Raw genomic sequence first — 22,204 nt, forward strand, 5'->3', positions numbered from 1 at the left:
GAGTTGAAGTTTTCTGTTACCTTTTAGCAGTTCATCCTCTTTCCCAAATTTTCCTAGCAGAAAATTTCCTGATTGGTGGCCAGTGATGCACCTCTCGCAGAGGAATATTTCCAAAGACCGTCTAGATTCACAACTAGCTCTATTCAATAAGATCACATTTAATCAGTTATAGTTGAGAACGCGCACTGAATTCCCCATGAGGCAAGAAGTACTGTGGAGTTCCACAGCCTGGTGTAGTGTCTGTCACCTCGCATGCTTACCAACGGGACTCCAACTAATGACATAAGCTCTTCAGAATCCCATCCTCTCGTGTGAAAAAACACACTCATTGCCATGGACTTAATTCAAACTCATTGTGACCCTAGGTAGGGTTTTGGGGTGTGTGTGGAAATCTTCATGGGAACAGACAGCTTTATCTTCCTCCAACAGACCGGCTGGTGGATTTGAACTGCCAACCCTGAAGTTAACAATCCAACCCTAGAGATGCCAAAACATACCTCTTCCCAATGAGAAGAAAAGTTTGCCGAGGGCCTGTCATGGTGCAGGCACTGTTCTGAAAAAGGCTGCTACCTTATCTCCAATCCTCCACAAAGAAACATTGACAACAGTACTCTAACTGACAGCTGAGGAAACCGAGACTTAGGGAAGCCATCCTCACTCAAGGTTTTGGAGTTAGAAAATCAGCATGCTAGGCTTCAAACATTTTCCTGCCTGGTTACAAAGCCATGCAAAGCCTTTGCACAGCTGCATATCAACTGAGTTCTGGGGATAATTAAGGCATTCATTGGTACAATAGTAAGTGCTCAGCTGCTGAACTAAAAGTCCAGTGGTTCAAAGCCACTAGCCGCTCCAAGGGAGAACGATGTGGCAGCCTGCTTCCGTAAAGAAATCCTATGGGGACAGTTCTTTTTCCTGTGGGGCCACTATGAGTCTGGAGCAACTCGAGAACACATGACATCACAAGCAAAGCCATGAAAATGAAATGCGTCGGTGGCATTTTGAAAGGTTCCCTAGTTTGACTAAACATTTGGCTGTTTGAGCCAGCTTAACAGCACCACTTAAGAAACAGCTGGCAATCTGCTTCCTCAGGCAAGACCGTTCTATGAAGTAGTTCTACCCTGTAACACATGGATTCCTCAAGAGTCAGAATCTGCTTGATGGCGACAGGTTTGGTGGCATTTGTAGGCACTCAACAAGTATTTGTTTTCTAAGGCCCCCGCCACAGAATGGCTTAGTCTGGACTGCAGCTGGGATGGCCAAATCTATTATCATTACCTCTGTTTCAGGCGAATGAGACTGTAAGCTACTCAGAAAGTAATCCCAGCTCCTCTGGGTCTGTCGATGGAATAGAGCAGCCATCGGGGGGACCCTCGGTTGTTATATGGGGACCCAGTATTGTTGGTCCAGTGTGAGAGGAGGGAGAAGAGACGTATTGCCAAAGGGTTCCCAGGCCCCCAAATATGTTGACTGGTTTGCCTTAGATCTGCAATTTCAATGACAAAAAGCATTGTCGACTCTATTATCAATGTTGACCAAATAATGTTACCTAATATCGTACTAGATTGGTATTGGTCCAATGTATTGTCCAATATTGCAAAAGAGTTGGAATCAGATGCTGCTGGGGATGCTAATAAAATAAGAGAGAATCCTGGGCCTGACAGAGCTTCCATACCAATGGGGTAGGTCAGAAAGGCACAGACACATGATGCTATTTGAGAATAGTATGTTTTTAATCCATGAGAGAAGTATAAAACGTGTGTTGCACATCAGCAGAGGGTCAGTCACTGAGGCTGGGCTGCCATTGGCTGAGATGAGACACTCCTGCTTCCATTGTTGTTGTTGTTGTTGTTGTGCCCCTGCGAGGGGAATCCTGCCCCTAGCACATCATCACGGGTCCGGTAGGCACAATTGTACAGCGATCATAAGTAAAGATTATAGTATAGTCATAGAGAGCATGAGAGATAGAAGAGAGATTGAAATAATGGAGTCAGACACATTTCATGGTAGCATGCTCACCTCTGCCCCACTTGGTGGTCCACGTGGATGGAGAGAGATATTTAATGCTAACCAAAGTTTTTATATTCTCTGGGGACATGCAAGCCCTCTAATTACAGGTGTAGACATACGTCACAGGAAAGGGTTGTGCTATAGGTAATACAGTAATGGGAGGGGGACGATCTAGGGGTATCCTCGCAATAGGAAGGGGTGGTATTGGGGCTATACATGTGGCAAGATGGGCAGATCCTAGATTCAGGATGGCAGCCTAACTTTGGATGTCACTGAGCGGGTTTGACCTGTTCCCTGGCACCATTATCAGTAGGCTGTGAACTCCAGCTACAGGAACCAAATCCATGACTGTAAGCCTTTAGGGAGAAGTAGCCCATTGTCCTCAGCAGCAGGGAGCAGGCCTACCCATAGTGGGAAGAGGCAGTAGGCTGGCAGCTGACTGCCTACAGGGAAGTTACTTGATAATTATTAGCTGCAAGCAGTGTCTTAAGTCTAACATGACCCTATGTTGGCTCTGAACTATGTCAGGCCGAGGTGAGGAGAGAAGCAAATTTAGTGACACTCATATATGTATAAGAAAGAGCTTTATATCAAGAAGTCATTATATATCAAGAAAGCATCCCACCCCAGTCCAACTCAAGTCCATAAGTCCAATATCCATCCATAAACCTCTCTTTGGATCCACACAGCCACATGCAATGATGCCAAATTCAGGAAGACCACAGACCAGTGGGTGCAGAGTCGTGCGGATCCAAGGCTGGTGGAAACATGAGGGGGCTCCAGCAGCTCTCAGGGTCAAGGGCACAGTCCTAGCAGGCAGGAAGGCAAAGGGAAAGAGGCAGAGAGGGTGGGCCCCTGGGTCCCTGGTGATAAGAAAGCCACGCTTCCACGGACATAGCATCCAGCTGTGACCTGATTGACAGGCGTGGCTTCCCTTTTGTCAGGAGTGTCTAGTGGACATAAAATCATCTAACTACCAGGGACTCATCGTGACCTTAGTGCACAACAGAACAGAACACTGCCCGGTCATGGGCCATCCTAATAACTGTTCCTATGCTTGAGCCCATTGGCCACCATTATTCCCGCCTTTGTCAAGACAGCCTTGTCTAACAGGACACGTGTTCCCGAGGCGCTGGAAACCTGAGTGTGGTTAAAATTGTGTTTTTCACAAGACTCCAGGAATGACTCCTCCTCCATTGGTAATTGCTTTCCTGGGAGCTTATGGAGACAAAGCGGAGATGGTGAATGTGCCTTCACCTGTGAGAGATGGGGGTAAGTATACAGTTCCTTGCTGTGTAGGTTTCATGGGAAAAAATGCAGAGCTTGGAAAGGATGGCTCTTGGACACAGGGCCTCGCCAAATGTGACTGGAGTTCTGGTTCCCTAAGGAAGCCTGGCTGGGGAGGGCAAGGTTGTAAGGCAGACCGAAGTCAGACTCTCGGGCATCCTCATTGCTGGGATTGGAAGAATGAATTGAAATAGGTTGTGGTTGAACAGAGGAGGCGAAAGACATGATCCAAGTCCAGGAAGAATAAGACAGTCACAGGTTGCAGGGCTGTTCCCTGCTGTAACATGACTAGTTCATAGACACATGAAATGTTTTTAATACAGGAATTTGAATCCACATACCAATTCCCGTTTCACAAATACCAATGTGTGTTATGCATAATAAACACCAGTATTGATCGGTGACACTCCTTTTTCAGATGGGTGTGTAAGTTGTACTGAAGACCACAGCAAAAAAAGATTTTAAAAGTGCTGCTGGGGATAATAGTTAAGGCAAGGAGACACATAGGGAAGTGGCCGCAGGAACTGTAAGATCTCTCTGGGGATAGAGTTACACCTCGGTCCTTGGCTCCGCAGGAGAAAGAATTCATGCCGAAGCCTGACTCGTGATCCAAGTGAGTTTAATGAGAGAAGAAGTTTCAGGTTTTACGCGGCACCCATAGGATTCCTCCCGACCATGCAGCCTGGCAGAGATCTCTCTCCCAAGTTCTCCTCCAAAGACCTGTCTCAAGTTCTTTCTCAAGTTCTCTCCCCAGTTCCTCCTCTCTCCCCCTGGCTCCTGCCTTTCCAAGGATTCCAGGGGGAGGTGTGGTGGACGAACCCATTGGCTGGATTGAATTCACCTGGCCCAGGTGGGCCGATCTGGGTTTAACGCCCACCCAGGTCCGCCGGCGGGAAACCTGAGCCTCTGAGCATGTGCAGTGCACCACTCCTTGTTCCCGTGCTTGGCTCTCTTGGGCATGCGTCAATGGACATCCCATCCCTGCCTATCTGCCTAACATAACCAGGCAGAGGACACAGATTAGCATCATGGCTGTTGGCATGGCTGGCCATGTGCTCTTTCCTGGAGCTCTTTCCTCTAGCCCTCATAACACCTCCTGCAGTGGGTCCTTGTATTATCGGCCACACATCTGACGAAGTGGAGTAAGCAACTGACTCTATGAAATAACGGCCTCGTGCTCGGCTTCTCTCATCACCACACTCCACCGAATGGCAGGGACAAGCACAAAACAGAAAATAACTCACTAGACCGTCATGACAGACTGTAAGTTTGGAGGACCTGGACAGTGGGAAACGAGAGATGTCAATCAGACTGGCAACAAAGACAGAAGGGAAAACAAGCGTTGAGAGAGAGGAGAGGAAGTCAAGTTTTGACAATGTGGGTTGGCAGCCAGATCAGGTGTCCGGCTGGCCAGGAGGTGGGGGAGAGAGGACGGGAATGCCCCTTGAGAATGGTGCCGAGCCTGCACGTGAGGATGTCTACATATACTTGAGAGACCAGGGGAGTCTAAACAGCTGAGTCCAAAAAGGGCTCAGGTAATGCAGTGACATCAAAGTTAAAAAAAAAATGCCAGTGATGTCAGATGCCACAAAGACAGGAGGACTTCATAGAAACAGTTCTAAGTGGTGCTGAGGATCTGTGCTTAGCGAGGAAACAGCAAAAACCAGAGCAGGTCATAGTTGAGGAGTTTGGCTGTCGGACTTGGGGAAGGTGTGCAATCTAAAAGTGAGACGGGACTGCTGATCTTGTGACCCAGAGGAAGGAAGCAAGGCTGGTCTTTGGTTACCCCAGGAGGTTAATGCAATGAAAGCCTTCAGAGGAAGGGTGGCATAGGAAGAAAGCCAAAGTGAGGAAGGAGAAATGCTTTGAAAGGAGATGATAAGGTGGAGATACACCGAAATATGGAGATGCAGAGGCGCCCGAAGGAGGATTGGGGATCATCTGCAGGAAGTGCTGCTGCATGGGGAGAAAGACTTGGAGAGCTGGGAGACAGAGCCGAGGAGCTACATCAGAACAGCCAAGAAGTGATTCAATTCTTAAAAGCCTTTTTGGCAAGGGATGCATGTTCACTGATGAAGACATTGTGTCACTTGGGCCAGGGGTTAAAGGGAAGAACACTGGCTTAGGTGTCAGCCCATGTCGCTTCATTTCCTGTTTTTGAACGTGGGCTTCTCTTGCTGAACAGAAATTGGATTAGAATAAAATTTCCATTGGCCCTTTCTCTGAAACATGATCTGAGTCTATTAAACCGCTTCCTCGTTAGCTGCAATTGGTTTGTCTGATGCAAACCTTCTACTCAGGACAGGGGGAGTGAGGCAGGTTTGAACATGATGGTTCTACACTAGCAACGTGCAGATCTTTGCAGACAGCCAGCATTGGACACTGGGCAGGGCCTCTGGACTCTGGGAAGACATAAATGAGAAGCTGTGTAACTTCACAGCTTTCTGGGGACAGCCCCATTATTTTATCATCACTGCCTCCTAAGAAACCCAAACCCACACTCACTGCCATGGAGTCCATTCTGATTCATAGCGACTCTATTATGGAATCCCTCCTGGGAATTATCGTGGCCACACTACCCTTAGTCAGAACTCGTCACTTAACCATGGTGGGAAATAAAAATGCAGGGGGTACAGGAGAAGTCAGCAGGTGCACCCCTCTTTGCCTTATGGATACAAGTTGTCTACTAAGAACTGAACGTCTATGTCAGAAAACAGTATTTTCTCAGCAAGGTAAGTTGTGTAATGAGTTTGGCTTGCTTGGCTCATTTTCTTAAGATATTTTATCCAACCAGAATATGCTCCCCCTTCTAAGTAGAGGGCCAGAGATGTCTTGCCACTCAACAACTGCCTAGGGGCTGCTCGGAGTGGGGCCGGGCTGAGCTGGCCCCACACAGGAGAGCATTCCAGTGCATCTTTCCTGGAGTCTGCAGGTGGCAGGAATGGGTGCCGCTGTCTTAGCTACACTAAGTCTTTCTTGCAAGATGGCTTTCCCATGAATTTCCAACAGCCTCAACTCTAGCCACATAGAAATCCAAAAACTTGGAGATAGCAACTTTCCAAAAAGGATACATCTTCCCCAAATGGGAGGGTGTCTGTATGTGTTTCTGTGCAGGTCATTAAGTAAGCCAAAATCCCACTGAGCTTGCAGGTGCAGCATGACAACTGTGTGAACGCTGGAGTGCTGTGCCTGGGCTAGGAGAAGCTTGGATTTTAGGAGGCTCACTAGCCATGACTAGCCAGGTCGGACAGATTAAAACTGATCCCCTTAAGCTCAGAGGTTTTTGTTCACACGCTGAAGCGCAGAACTCTGCTCCCTTCCCAGAAGCAGAAGGCTCTTCCCCCAGGGGGAACCAGCTTGAAGTGCAGCTTAGCCCATCCACATTCCAGGACTGTCGGACAGTGGTGCAAGTTGGGGTGTGATTTCTATTCAGAGGTCTCGGGACACCCCCAGGAGATGGGAGGGTGGCTGGCCAATGTTGATATAGTTGCCTGTTTGCTGCGTCAGCAGTGATAACAGAGAAGCGCTACCTCAGGCCAGCACTCATGCTGCTGTTAGAACATTGAGAGGCTCTCAGAGAAACTCGCTTATGGTGCCCCAGGGTAGCCGTCATTTCCCTCCCTGTTCCTTCTGTACCCCTGTCAGGGAAATAATTCCCAAGTGCAAAATATCCATTTTGTTTTTGAAAACGTTCTACCTGCCATATTTTCTCTCATCTCTTCACACTGCCTCCGGGGATCATTTTACAACAAACGCTTAAGAGATTCACAGGTGGTAAACGCGTGAAATAGTAATTAATACGTCTAATTTAATAATCAAATGCAGGCATTTTTCTCCTAATGGGCCATCAGGAGCCCTGGTGGCAGAGTGGGCCAGGCCCTGACTGCTAACCACAGGAAAAAGTAAGGCTGTCTACTCGGGTCAAGATTTAAATTCTCACAAACTTGAAAGGACAGTTCTATCCTGTCTGATTGGGTCACTACGATTGTAGTCAACTCAGTGGTAGGCAGAAGAAGTTATTGAAATAATTCTGCTTTGGAACCAAATTGGTATTTTCCCATCTCCCAACAAAATGTTCCCTGCTCTTATGTTGTCCTTATTGGTTGTATATCAGACTGTTATGATCCATAGGGTTCTCATTGGTGGATGTTCAGAAACAGATTGCTAGAACTTTCTTCTTGCGCTGTCTTAGTCAGGAAGCCCCAGTGACATTTGTCTAGCACCATAGCAGTCTGTCACTGCCCCCGATTTATCTAGAATTCTACACACACACACACACACACACACACACACACACATACACACACACACCGAGAAAAACTGGTATATAGTTCATAAGACCAAGAACTTGCTATGGTCCTAAAGTGGCCTGGCAACCAAACTAGACCTTCATCTCACCTGTTATGACCTGGAATTTCCTTCTGCTCAGGAGCTTTGCCCCTAGGCCTTGCTTCTGCTTGATCCAAGGGTGTGAACTGCTCTGTAAATCTCAGGTAGGAGACATGGGTTGAGTGGTTTGGCAAATGGTCGAATCGATGCAGTTTCATTAGCGTCCCCAACTGCCCTCTGCTGCACCTGACTCTGAGGCAGAGTTCAACATGGAAGCTCAAGTGCACTCCGGATTCAGTTCCCATCATGCCCCAGGGAGTGAGTACCCATTGTGTCCAAGAGAACAACCTTCCTCTCTCTCCAGCCACCAACATCCTCAACTTCCTCCAAAACTTTCACTGAAAGCAGCATGAGGAATAGAGCTAGTGTGTGTGTGTGTGTGTGTGTGTGTGTGTGTGTGTGTGTGTGTGTGTGTGTGTGTGTTGGGGGTGGGTGGGTTGTGAACCTGTGACCCAGCATTTCTCAATGAATTAAGCAGCATCAAGCGAGCATATGTGGATGACACAGCTGCAGGGAGGTAGATGTTTCCGTCCTCAATTACAGCACCTGTGACCATGACCATTGAGGCAGAGCAACTAGCTTTGGGTGGCTCCCCGAAGTCCTGATTGAAGCACAAGGTCAAAATGTAAGGTGCCAGATGACTGAACATAAACAGAGGAGTTGTTGTGGGAAGAAATATATGAGGACGACAAAGACAGTGTTGCGAGTGTAGAAATGGTCAACTGAGATGAAACAGCAAGGAACTGGGAGCTAATTTGAAAATGATTTCTTCGAGATAATCTGCACAGTTATTTTCTTTTTCTTTTTATTCCAACATTTTATTGGGGGCTCGTATAGCTCTTATCACAATCCCTACATCCATCCATTGTATCAAGCACATTTGTACACGTGTTACCATCATCATTCTCAAAACATTTGCTTTCTGCTTGAGCCCTTGGTATCAGCTCCTCATTTTCCCCCTCCTGCCCAATTCCCCCTCCCTCATAAACCCTTGATAATTATACATTATTATTATTTTGTCATATCTTATCCTGTCCGACGTCTCCCTCACCCACTTTTCTGTTGCCTATCCCCCAGGGAAGAGGTTATATGCAAATCCCTGTAACCGGTTCCTCCTTTCTACCCACCCTCCTACCACCCTCTCAGTATCGCCACTCTCACCACTGGTCCTGATCATCTGTCCTGGATTCCCTGTATTTCCACTTCCTATCTGTACCAGTGTACATCCTATGGTCTAGTCAGATTTGTAAAGTATAATTGGGGTCATGATAGTGAGGGGAGGGAGGAAGCATTTAGGAACTACAGGAAAATTGTATGTTTTATCGGTGCTATACTGCACCATAGCTGGCTCGTCAACTCCCCGCAACCCTTCTGTAAGGGGATGTCCAGTTGCCTACAGATGGGTCTTGGGTCCCCACTCCCCCTCATGTACAATGATTTGAATTTTTTGTTCTTTGATGCCTGATACTTGATCCTTTCCACACCTTGTGGTCACACAGGCTGGTGTGCTTCTTCAATGTGGGCTTTGTTGTTTCTGAGTTAGATGGCCACTTGTTTATCTTCAAGTCTTTAAGACCCCAGACGCTATATCTTTTGATAGCTGAGCACCATCAGCTTTCTTCACCACATTTGCTTATGCACCTGCTTTGTCTTCAATGATCGTGTCAGAAGATGAGCATCAAGGAATGGCGGTTTAATAGAACAAAGTGTTCTTGCGTTGAGGGAGTACTTGAGTGGAGGCCCAATGTCCTTCTGCTACCTTAATACTAAACCTATAAATATATGCACATACTATTTTCAATTGTAACAGAAGAGTGAATTCAAACACAGGGATTTCTTGATTTTATGCAGTTTAGAAGGGGAGTGGAAAATAAACAATAGTTTCCCACTTTTGATAAGAAACATTACCCTTTTATTATAGTACCTTATGTTTCAAAGCAACTTGAGTCTTTCCAGAGAATAAACAGGACTGCTGATGAGAAACAAGGGCGGAATTTGAACGCTGGAAGACGCGTGGTGTGAAATGCATTTGGCATACCACCTGTACACATCCAACTAAATTTCCCCTTTGGTTTGAACATCAGGACTTTCACTTTTTAAATAAAGTAGGGTCAACATCATAATTTGTTCCAGTGCCTTCAGCTAATATAAGCATTTCCTCCCCTCAATACCTGACTAAGAAAACAAGGTTGGAGGCAGAGAGATTGGGTGACTGATGTGGGGAGTTGGATTCCACTCTCCTTGTCTTCTCTGCCCTTCTGTCACTTGCTGTTGAGTTGATGCTGACTCATAGTGACCCCATTTTTGTCAGAATAGAACTGTCCTTTGTAGAATTGTCAATGGCTGGTTTCGGGGAAACTGATCAGCAGGCCTTCCAGCCATATGCTTCTGATAGACTTGAACCACCAACCTTCCAGTTAGCAGACAAACATGTAAATGTTTGCACAACCCAGGAACTGTCTGTGGCTCTCTGCAGACTGATGCATTTCCTACACACTACTCGGCTCCTCCTTTAACTCTGAGCCAATTTATCCTTCAAAGACCAGGCCAAGCCTTGGACTTCTTCCTTCTTCTTCTTCTCCTTCTTCTTTTTAAAACTATTATTACAGCCTACGTTGGCCATTTTCTTTTCAGAATTCTTCTTATGCTTGTAGTCTAACTCTGTTGCACAATTCTTTCACAGTTTTGTCATGTACAGATAGTCTGGGTGTTCTGGAACAATAATAATCATATTTTTGTTTATTTATTGTCTGCCCCGAGCTCTGGACTGACTCAGGACAGATACTTGCTCTGCATCTGACTAATTGAAATGATCCTTGGATACATGAATTGGGCACAGACCCGGGAGGCATGAAAAGTACATGCCTTCTTGTATTAGTGTGTAAGAAATGCAATATGAAAACATAATACAATCCCATTTTTGCTGGGTAGTGGATACATGACTGTATCCAGTGGTGGGATTCAAATAACTTAGCAACTGGTTCACTTCCCTGATGACGGTTTTAAGTATTAAAAAATGACACTCTGGAAGGTAGTTTATTATTTCATACAGTTAATACTTAAATAACAATAAAAGAGGCACACCGAATCAGATTCTGTTATAAGAAGAGGCTTTAAAATATGGATGAAAAATATTAAGTAAGATGTGGTAAAAGCTATCATTTAAGATATTTCCATATTGCTTCTTGATTGACATCCTCACGTGCAGTAGTCTTCGCTTTTATCTGATCATCCTCGGCCGTGTAATTTATCCTTAACCATCTCACTGTAGGTGTAGGATGCCATTTCTTTTAGAGATAGGCCAATCAGACAATAGTCATTGCGTTTGATATGTTAGAAGCAGGTGACTTTGCTTCTCTGAACATAATGCGTTCATCTTTGAAAACACCTTTCAGTTTCGACTGAACTCAGAGCCATTTTCTGACAATATTTTTAGTTCTTTGAAGCCTCTCAAGAATTGCTTGACCCACTCACAATGTCTCATGGGAATTTGAGGCATAACACATTGCTGAAACGAGTGACAGCGCGTCACCCGCTGGCTGTTGGGTACGCACCCTCTTTACATTACAGGCTTGTTTACTAACGTGACAAACACCGCGAATGAAAATGTAGCATTTCAGCAAACGTGCAACGAGTTTTATGAAATACAAACTGCGAGCAGAGTTCTGGCTAATTTTTATACCTGTGGATGCAATGAACTTTACTATGGGTTCTAGGAATACTCTGTTGCACAGATAAACATTAGGATCGAGTAAGGGATGCAAACCTGTGATTTCCACATTGGGTGGCTGGGCACTGCGCACATTAGGGAGAACCCTGATTATAAGTGCCATTTTAACAACCGCTCACCAAACTAAACCAAAAAGCAGGTATCAGTTCTGCCGAACCGGTTCAAACCGAATGAATCCCATCACTGAATGTATCCATGGGTGATGGTGGTGTGTGGTGTGATGCGTGTGCTTAAGAATGCCTCTGTGTGTATATTGTGTGTGTGGTATGTGTCAGTGAGTATGGGTTTGGGGTGAATGTGAATTTGGTGTGTATAGGTGTGATGTGTGTGTGTGTGTGTTCAGCATAGTGTGTGTCCTTATGGAAGCCTATGAGTGTGGGTATTACTATAAAGGTGTGTATGTGTGCATGTGTAGGAAGTGTGTGTGAATGTGGTGGGTATGGAGAGTTGTGTGTGTGTGTGTGTGTGTGTGAGTGTGGTGTGAATATGAGTATAGGTATGCATGTGAGTATGAGAGATTGTGGTACGGCATGGGATCGGGCAACGGTTCATGTGTAAATTTACCATGGGTTGATAGGAATATGGGTGTGCATGTGTGAGGAGTGTGTGTGTACATTGAAGAGGAAAAATTGAAGCAAATTGTCAATAGTGATAGCTTTGGATCATAAGATGTTCTCTGCAATAAGATTACTTTTTTAATGCTATGTTCTTTCAGAATGTTGTTGTAAAGTATGCTGCTAAGTTCACATGAGGTAGGAGTCGGGCAGTCCTATGGGTGCTAATGAACAAGAAAATAAGTGATTTTTTTATAGGAGGCTCGGCACTGTAAAATGAAGGTGTTGTACTCTATCAGTTTGGGCTGACTTTGATTCCAGTGTTTTCCCAAAGTGTCAAGCGACCAGAACGTGTTACTCATTCAAATAGTTTGAGAATCACCACAGTCTGTAGCTGCATCTTGAAATTTTACTCTGTCCTGTAGGTCTGGATAGCCCTACAACATAAGCTATCTTTGATCTACCTCATGTTTTCCAAACATAACTGACCACGAAGTCCATTGTTTTTCAGCATCCTTGTTAACTGCATTACTTTTTGAGAAACATTGTTGGATATTTTAGTGTTTTAAATAAGGACTTATTGATTTTAGTTAGGCATGTGTTTATTTTGATTTTGTACTACCAATATTTCCTTTGGTTACGATAGAATGGTTGCCAAGTTAGAGAGTATTTCCTTTAATCCAAGCCCGTGGGCACATTTTAGCAATGCAAATTACACGATTGGTGATTTATCGCCTGCATTGTAATAAGGATGCAGCATCCATCATTGCTTAGTTATTCACATTTTAAGCTGTTATCTGCTACAATGAAAACACTAGATGAAGGAATGTCCTGCAAATCTGAATTTATTGCATCTCCACAGGAGTCCATTTTCATGTAGGAAAATCCACATTTTATTATGACATTAACGTTCTATCCCCAAATATCTTTCCAGTATGAGTTTTTGGCAGGGATGTTGTTATTTGAGACACACCCTTGCCTCCAGCACTCTTTACAGATTATTTCAATAATGAAAGGTTACAGACACTAATCCAAAGTGGCAGATGATTAATGTGTTCATTGGGATGTTTTTGCTTCTGTCTAAAATGGATTTCACCATGAGCAAAAGCAAGCAAGGGCACATACAAAAGGTGCTTCACCCTCTCCTGTAGGCCTGACTGGGCACAGAAGCTGCTCAGATAGTCAACACCAAAAAATCTAACAGCACTGCCACCAAGTCGATTTCTTTTTTTTTTAATTGTGTTTTCTTGTTTGTTTGGTTTTTTTTGAGTGAGAGTGAGTGAGTGAGAGAGTGAATGAGAGAGAGAGTGAGTGAGTGAGTTCACCAAGTCGATGTCAACTCAGCTACCCTATAGGACAGAGTAGCTTATTCCTTTTGGTATCCAAGGGTGTAAATCGTTGCCAGTGTAGAAAACCTCATCTTTCTTCCGATGAGCTACTGGTGGGTTCAAACTGCTGACCTTGCGATTAGCCCGCTGTATAGCCAACTGCTTTACCACCACACCTTCTAAAGCCCCAGAGAAGTGAAATATTTAATAATCTTCCCAGGCTTTCGCCTTCTTCCCCCTCTACCCCCCACCCCTCACCCCTCACCAGGCTTTTCCAACTAAGATATCCACCCATGAAAAGTAAGAGAAGTGGGAGGTTCACTATTAAGGAAGCAGGTAATGAAGCACAATATGTCTGTGCTGACCCTTAGTGACTATCACGCCAGCTCGGACTCATGGCTACCTTACATAGGAACCATGGCCTCCTCTTACATTATCGTCATGATCGGCAAGTGTGAGTTTCCATTGTTTCGGCTATTGCGCTTCTCCATTTCCAGGAGCATTTCTCCAATTTCTGTCATCTTCTACTTTAGCAATCGCGCCATCCTTTTCTAGCAAGCGATCTTTTCCGATGACTAAGTACGTCAGAGTCTCAACCAGCCACACCTTCAAGGACTATTCTAGTGATATTTCTTCTAAAACTAATCTCGTGGCAGTTTGTGGTATAGTCTTTGCCAAACCATCATTCTTACACAGCACATCTTCTTTCTTTTTTATCCACCTTTTGCATATATATGAGGTAATTGAAAATACTGTGGTTGTGGTTAGACTTCTAGTTCAGACGGCATCAAATGCGATTTATAACAGCAAACAGGTTTTGGGAAAATAAAATACATTTATTCTTTTTTACTAGCAACATAACACTATGCTTTGTATTATGCTAGATACTACCAAAGCTGGTGTTTGGTAGTAGGATTAGCTAACACCTGCGTAATAAGTGACATTGAACCCAGATTTACCTCGCTGGATGATTGTGTTCCTGAAATTGTGACATACAAACATAAAAGGCAATTACATTGCCTTCTGGAAATTTGCATCTACTCCTAGTTGCACACTATACAGACAGAAGGCTCTGTTTGAATTTCCAACTGACTACCGCATACTCATTCATGAATGAAAAACAAATAGTTCTTTTCACATCTTTTATGCCTTACTTGGCATAAGGCAGCAGCATAGTTTCTGTAGGCAAGCTCTGGCTGTCAAGTTTTCGGAAGTAGGGCAGTTCCAGAATGACTTTTCACAGAGACGTTTATGTAGACCTTTGAAGTGGGCCTGGAGGAGATCAATAGGAAATGTGTGTGTGTGTGTGTGTGTGTGTGTGTGTGTGTGTGCAAGTGGATCCACAGACAAACTCGCTGCCATTGAATCAACGCCGACTCATAGTGACCCTATTGAACAGGGTAGAATTGCCCCTGTGAGCATCTGAGGCAGGGGTCCTCAAACTTTTTAAACAGGGGGCCAGTTCACTGTCCCTCAGACCCATTGGAAGGCCGGACTATAGTTTTGTTTTGTTTTGTTTTTAACTATGAACAGATTCTTGTACACACTGCACATATCTTATTTTGAAGTAAAAAACAAAATGGGACAAAAACATTCAGCGGGCTGGATAAATGTCCTTGGCCGGGCCACATGTGGCCTGCGGGCTGTAGTTTGAGGACCCCTGCCAGTGAGGCGGCTGAGGCTGTAACTGTTTATAACTGTTTGTAACTGTTGATAACTCCTTTTTCTCCCTGGAAGCAGCTGGTGGTTTTGAACTGCTGACTTTTCAATGGCAGCCTAACTTGTAACCACTATACCACTGGGCTTCTATGTATATGCATATTTGTGTGTGTGTGTGTACCTGCATATATGAGGGAGTACTCATAAAAAACTGGAATTAGTTTTTCAAAGCTATGTCTTTATTTTATTTTATTTACAAAACAACCTTATACCCTTCAAAGTTCTCTCCATGACACTTAATGCATTTGTCAAACCTACAATTCCATTCTGGGAACCATTTTCCAAACTCATCTGTTTGGATGACTGATAGCACCTCCCTCGTTTTTTTCTTCATCACTTCTGTGTAGTCAGTCACTGTCCTTTCATGTCCCTATTCATTTGTAGAAACAAAAATAAGTTGCACTGTGGGAGGTCAGGTGAGTAAGGTGTGTGGGGCAAGAGAGGCATGCTGTTTTGTTTTTGACCCAAACTAGAATACTGAGACGACTGCAAATCGGGTCTTTTTTGTCACACACTGGTACACTATCTTTTCTGAACCTTTAAATAGAAAGCTTGATTAACAGTATGACCTGGTGTATGGATCCCAAATGCACCTTCCCCTTACATCAAAAAAACAAAGAAGCATCGTCTTGAATGATGGCATCTTCCGCTGGTTTGATTGGTGTTTGCTTTTGAGATCGTAAGACTAGCACCGGGTCTTGTCACCAGTAATGACCTTGGGGAAACGAGTCTGGGTTGCTTCCGAACTGTTCTTTCAAAGCACCACTTGCTTCCACTTGATGCTCTTTTTCGTGGCCAGACAGAACCCAAGGAACAAATTTCGCAGCAAGCCCTACTTCAGATAATTTCCCCATCTCTTCCAGGGTCCTTCCTTTATCAGTCTTCGAGCACAAGTGCATGAATTGTTTGTCATCATTTGACATTTCACCTTTTGGGGAATGACAAACTCTCTCTGATACTTGAGTTTTCCTCATGGCATGCCCTTGTAATCTGTGCTCAACATCACAACAGGTTCTGTAGCATTTTTCCCAAACAGGAAACAAAATTTTACCGTTGCATGTTGTTCTCTTAAATTGGCCATCACAAAAAACCGAGGTTCCAGTGAAACTGCTTTTACAAAAAATTCACCGTGACCAAAGAGAACCTTCCCAGATGATGCCACTAGGTGCACTAACTCAGAGAAAATTACTCGATGCTAGCCTAGCGGGAAAAATTTGTACGATGAAACTCTGCCCAGCGGAGGTTTTCCCCATTGTGTGTGTGTGTGTGTGTGTGTGTGTGTGTGTGTGTGTGTGTGTGTGTGTGAGAGAGAGAGAGAGAGAGAGAGAGAGAGAGAGAGAGAGAGAGAGAGAGAGAGAGAGATGGGGCTTTCTATTTTCACAAAAAGTTACAGTCTTGGAAACTCAGAGAGCGGTTCTACCCTGTATTACAGCGTCACTATGAGTCAGCATTGACTTGATGGCAGTGAATTTGAGTTTTGAGACTATATATACATAGAAAGACAGACAGAGACCAGGTCTGTGTTGCTGTACATGTAAAAGAAGACAAACATCTTGACTCCAAGACTTTTTAAATCACCGCGGGAGGAAGCTCTTAGATGTCAAGGCCTATGACCTTCTTCTCTGGGCATCCCCAGTACCCTAGTAAGCGTGTGCTGAAACACACCGTTGTACAAGTATTTCAGCTACTCTATGGTGAACACCTTAGGTCACCTGTCCAAAGGAAGATTTAGTAAGTGAATCCTCTGGGATGGATCTTGAGAATCATCGTATTCAGGGAGCGCCCAGCGGTGACTGCTGCTGGGCCAGGGCCGCTCTTTGCATAGGAAGATTCTGATGGGGAAGAGGAGCCTGCTGGCATTTTTGGTGTGAGTTGTGGACCACATTGCTGACTCAGAACTGGCCTTGCTGCCAATGGGCGCTGGGTAGTAGCTACACAGGAGCTTCCTCTTGCTTTTCTGACCAATGCAACGCCCTGGTGGAGTTATGTTTTGTGTGGTCTAGGCACCGGCTAAGGATACTCTCTATTCCCTGCAGGGGAAGAACGGTCCCAGGACACTCCGGCCCCGGCAGCGGCTGCGGAGGCCCAGGCGGCGGCCGGGACAGAGACCGGCGGAAGGACTGGCCACCTCTGTTGGCAATGTTCCAGCGTGCAGCTCAAGAAAGCCTTCTGGGGTGTGGCGGTGGTGCTGTGTGTGTGCGCCTCCTGGGCGGGTTCCACGCAACTTGCCAAATTCACTTTCAAGATATTCGATGCGCCCTTCACCCTCACCTGGTTTGCAACCAACTGGAACGTTCTCTTTTTCCCACTGTACTACGTGGGCCACATCTGCAAGTCCACAGAGAAGCAGTCTCTGAAGCAGAGCTACAGGTAAGCGCAGCCTGGCCTGCAGGTGCCTTCTTGCAGGAGGCTTACCTGCTTCCGGTAGCAGGGTCCCGAGAAGGACCACAAGGGAAGGAGTCAGACATGGCACAGGGACTTGAAGGTGGGATGGAAGTGGGGTCTTCACAAGTTCAAATCCTTGTTCCTTTGGCCCCTGACCCATTGCTCTGAAATATGAACATTTGGCGTCCCCTGGAAGCCTGGAATGGCAACTTCCTTACTCCTCACTAGTCCAGGTGAGGACCAGGTGTCATTTGTTTCCTGTGCCTTAATTCCCCTCATGGAGATGCTTATTTCAAAGACGCTGTTGCTGAATTCACTTCTCAGTCAGAGATAGTCCTTGTTGTGTCTAATCACACACTTGGCTGGGTGGACATCAAGTCCAAAGTAGTGCCAAGACTTGACTGATTGTACTTTTATTTTTAATACTAAGTCCAGGGAAATGATGTTCCTTTAAAAACCCAAAGTACCAGCCCCGACCTTTACCTCTGCATGGAGCAGGGATCGCCTGCCTTCCTGCACAGTCCCATTCTTGAGTCCCCAGTGTGCAAGCTGAAGGATCAATGTAGGCTGTGCCAGAGGCCAGTGGTCCACGTCAGGATGAGTCAGAACAGCCCAGGAGAGAGTGCTGGCCGGGGGACACTGCAGGCCCTGGAAACTTACCTTTGTTAGTCTTAGATGTGAGAAAAATAAAAATTGGAATTTGAAGATTCTTCACTCTTTCACCGCTGTCATTCTCCCCAACACACCTTTATTATCCACCTCCACCAGACTCATGCATTTGTTAAATTGCTGCGTTCATTTTGTTATGATCTGCTTGAAACCCCAACCTTGCTCTGAAGTTGAGCCTTAGTAGGCACAAAATAAGTAAAAAGAGCTTGGGGTCATTTCTGTGGATACAAGGAGCAAATTAGGTGATCAGAATTTCCCTTTTGCTGACTACCCAGAATGCCCTTTTGTGGTATAGTTGAAAGTAGGCACTGCTTGCTTAACCTTCAGAAGGGTTTGCTCTGACTCCTTTAAACGTCTAGGTTGTAAACCAGAGGAATAATCTCTCTAAAGGGAGAGGCTGATGAACTTGGACAGAGCCTTAGAGGCCAGCCTCTCCTCCCCTTGGTGAAAGGGATTCACAGCAAATGCGGGGGACAAGGCTGCATGTCATGGCATCCTACCCATGCCTGGGCATTCTCACTGTTGATGTAAACCAGCTGTTCAGGGAGAAGTGAAAGTTGCTAAAGAGGCACTTACAGCACCTCTTCTGAATCACAGCACAAAAAATGGACAAATAAGGCCCAAGATGGTCCCAAAGACAAGAGGAGAATATTGGCTTTCTAGTCAAAGAAGAAGGAATGGTAGCCATAAGTGTATTTAATTTGTAATTTGGAGTTTGCTCTTCTTTGTACAAATGAGATATGATTGCCTTTCTTTGTCCACTGTTGCCTCTAAAAAAGGGTTGAGTGTGCTACTTTCTTGATAAAGAATTATTGGGAGAGAAGTTGAAATATTCTACTTCTGCTTCCTTTGCCCAAGCAGGCCTCACCTGAACAGAAGCACCGTCATTGCTATACATGTGCCATCACTACCTGGGGACAAAATTGGTTGTGCTGTCACCTACATGGGGGCTAACACCACTTCTTTGTGCTGAAAACACAACTCTGAAGGAACAGTGTTCACTGGTGCTTTGAAGGTCAAGGTTGGAAAACAGGAAGGGACATTGAAGAAGATTAGTTTATACAGAGAGAAAGACATAAACACCTTGATTTCAATCCATTGTCCTTTTATGGTAAAGATAAAAGTGTCTAGAATGAGTCAGGAGAATTGGGGGTGGGAGTTTAAATAATCATAACTTGTTTATTGAAGGCTAAAACCTTGTCCAGATTCTACCTTTGAAAGCCCTTCTGATTTTAAACTGCGTTCACACGGAAGTTGGGAAGATTCTTGAATACATACATTCAGTCACGCACACCATTGAAGGGGTTAAGAAAGAGTCTCAAAAAAGAGGAAAAGGCATAGCCGACCAGCCTCAGAAAATCACAACTTTATCAGCACGCAGACTGGGAGCTCTTTAAACAGACTTGAGGACTCTTAGGAAGAAATGAAATGCACATCTTTATGCTTTTGTCCAAATTCATACTGCAGAAATTCTAGAATCAGCTGAGAAGATGGATTCTTTGAATAAAAGTATCTTAGCAGAAAATGAAACACACAGAGACAATTTCCACAGAGAAGACAATCCAGGTCTCAGAAGCACTCAGAGGGGAGGTCCTTTACGACCTGGTAGGAGCTAGAAGAGGAAACCTGAGCAGATAGATAAGGGAATATTGCCTGGCATTGAACTCCTTGCTGTCACATCCTACATGTTACCTGGGATTTTGCTAAAAGACAGATACTGTTCCAGAAGTCCAGCATGGTGGGGAGTCTGAGAGACTGTATTTCTAGCAAGCTCCCTAAGGGTGCTGGGGATGCTGGCCCAGGGACCACACGTGGATTGTGAAAGCCCTGGAGTTGTTAAGTCTCGGGTACAGATATTCTTAAATGTTGCCAATCTGGCCAATGAGAAGAATGAGGGCTCTCTAGGCAATAGAGTCCTGATGTGTAAGTTGGTTTGGGGTCTGTTCTTACCTGGTTTTTCGCCCTTAGCTAGGGAATCCCCTTATTGGGGAGCCACTGGAACATTCCAAGACCCCTATGAAAATGAAGGGTGCTGGCACTACCTGGCCCTAAGGGTTGGCATGTGACTGCATGAGACATCGTCTACACATATAGAGGAGCCCTTTTTGCCTGAGGATATCCAGTCTGAGCCATATTGAAGAACCTAAGGTGCTTGTTCATCTCCCACCTGAGCAGTGGATCTAATTTATGGAGTGGCTTTCCTCCAGCATTGGGCGAGTCTTGGTTTTGGAGAAATCAGCTTATTACCCTGTGACTGCACAGGACAGCCAAGAACACTGGCCAGCCTCCTTGTGGCCATGTCCCATTGTCTGGAATTAGAGTCAATGTGAAAACTGCCAAGCCCCACTGCCTGGAGTCTTCAGGTGGATGCTTCCTTCTCCCACAAGGTCAGTAACCCAAGTGCGGTTACGTGTTCTCTGTGTTAGACAGGATTCTCTGTAGAAACAAAACTAGGACACTAATGATTTTATATGTATCATAAGAAATCAACAGTTAATTAATCTATAAAGCAGTACAAATGGCTCAGTGCAACTCACTTCCATGATACAGCTAATACACTGGCACTTCTTCATGTTTTGAGAGCAATTCAGGTTATTCAGCCACAGGCCGCAAACAGCAATCCAGGTCGCCAACAGTCAGCCAAATGACAGGGTCCAACAGTCCCCAGCTCAAGAGATGTATACTCCAGTAGTGTGGCGAAGCAGATCTTGAAGAAACCTCAAACTACAGTGACACAGTCCACGGGATAGGTGTCCCACAGGTAGTGTAGCTTGCAAATTGAGGCAGAGAACAAGCAAAGGCAGGTGCACGCTGATCCGATCATCAAAGAGCAAGAGACAAGAAAGGCGAGGCTCGCCGAGCTATTTATCTCTCCACCCTTCAATTAATCCCACATATGTTCATTGGCGATGTTGGCACAATAAACTTACCTATCAAAGTCTCCCACTGACATCAGCCAGAGAGACTGTGAAGAAGCACAAGTGCCCAGGACTTAGGGACCAAAAATAGAATTCTGTTCCCCAGACTCTCCCAGACATCTGTTCAGTTGGGCGGGGGAGGAATATGGAAGAGAGGATGTCAGAAGGCAGGTGTGAGCACACTCGATTTCCTAATGCCTCTGATCCAGGAAGACAGCTCCTCAGATGAGTACGTAGAAGTTCCCAGACTTACCTAGGAAATATATGGCATTGCTAGCCAGAAAGTCCATCCAACAAACAAAGTCTAAGGACAGAGAACAATCACAATATGGAAGCTTGTTCAGCCTAACCATCTACTCTGGGCTGGAAATTAGGAATGAGTAAGACATGATCCCTGTCCTCAAAGAGTCTGGTAAAGGAGTTAAAGAGAAAACAAAGTGGAGTTAGATACAGGGGTGCAGGGCAAGATTCCTTAGAGGGAATGACAGGAACCGTTTCTTTAAGGATGAGCAGATAGTCTTCTAAGTGACAGAGGACAAGGGCAAGAGCTTACCAGTCATATTGAGTAACTTTGAAAAGGCAAGTGAACTCTGAGTCATTTGGCCTGACTGGGGCACAGAGGCAATAGGGTAGTGGATGAGGGAAGAGAGAAGACTGATCAGTTAGGCAGAGGACAGATCTTGGCAAGCCGACTCCGCCACACAGAAGGTTTGAATTCTAAGGTGAATACTGCTTGTCACAGGATCTAGGCAGAGTAGAGGCATGGACAGATTTGATCTTTGGAAATGCCATTACTGCAGTGCCGGGAGAATGAGGGGGCACCATGAAGGGGAGCAAGCATTTCCTCTGGGTTTGTGTGTAGAGAGTGGTGGAAAAGATTTAAATAAAACAGAGACTGATGATTACTTTGAGGTACTCACTAAGCATGGGAATAAGACCTCTGTCTAAACAGGGTGGAATATCGCAAGGAGGAAGCATCTGCCTTGGCTGCAGCCTGGGGACAAGAACAGAGCAGAGCCGATATTAAGACTGAAAGTCAGCTTGAGACCAGGGTGAGAAGGGCTCTATCCGAGGTTAGAGTTTTGTCAGGCAAAGCATAGAACATAGATGGATGATGTAATTAGAGCTACAGCCATCTTACGATTTACAATGCTACACACAACTGGTGATAGATGACGTTCTTATGAGACATCAGAAATGCTGTGGCCGTCAGTTTGG

At 45.2% G+C, this 22,204-nt stretch overlaps 1 protein-coding gene across 2 annotated transcripts in view; it reads left to right on the plus strand.

Annotated features, from left to right (window-relative positions):
- The window catches only part of SLC35F3 (solute carrier family 35 member F3), a 546,340-nt gene that overhangs the window by 376,431 nt on the left and 147,705 nt on the right, over nt 1–22,204 (plus strand). For both annotated transcript variants that reach the window (XM_075532778.1, XM_075532781.1), the window contains one exon: nt 17,051–17,384. In XM_075532778.1, coding sequence (XP_075388893.1) covers nt 17,051–17,384 — 334 coding nt within the window. The remainder of the gene's footprint in view (nt 1–17,050; nt 17,385–22,204) is intronic.

This window comes from Tenrec ecaudatus, chromosome 1 (genome assembly GCF_050624435.1).
Source record: "Tenrec ecaudatus isolate mTenEca1 chromosome 1, mTenEca1.hap1, whole genome shotgun sequence".
Lineage (NCBI taxonomy): Eukaryota > Metazoa > Chordata > Mammalia > Afrosoricida > Tenrecidae > Tenrec > Tenrec ecaudatus.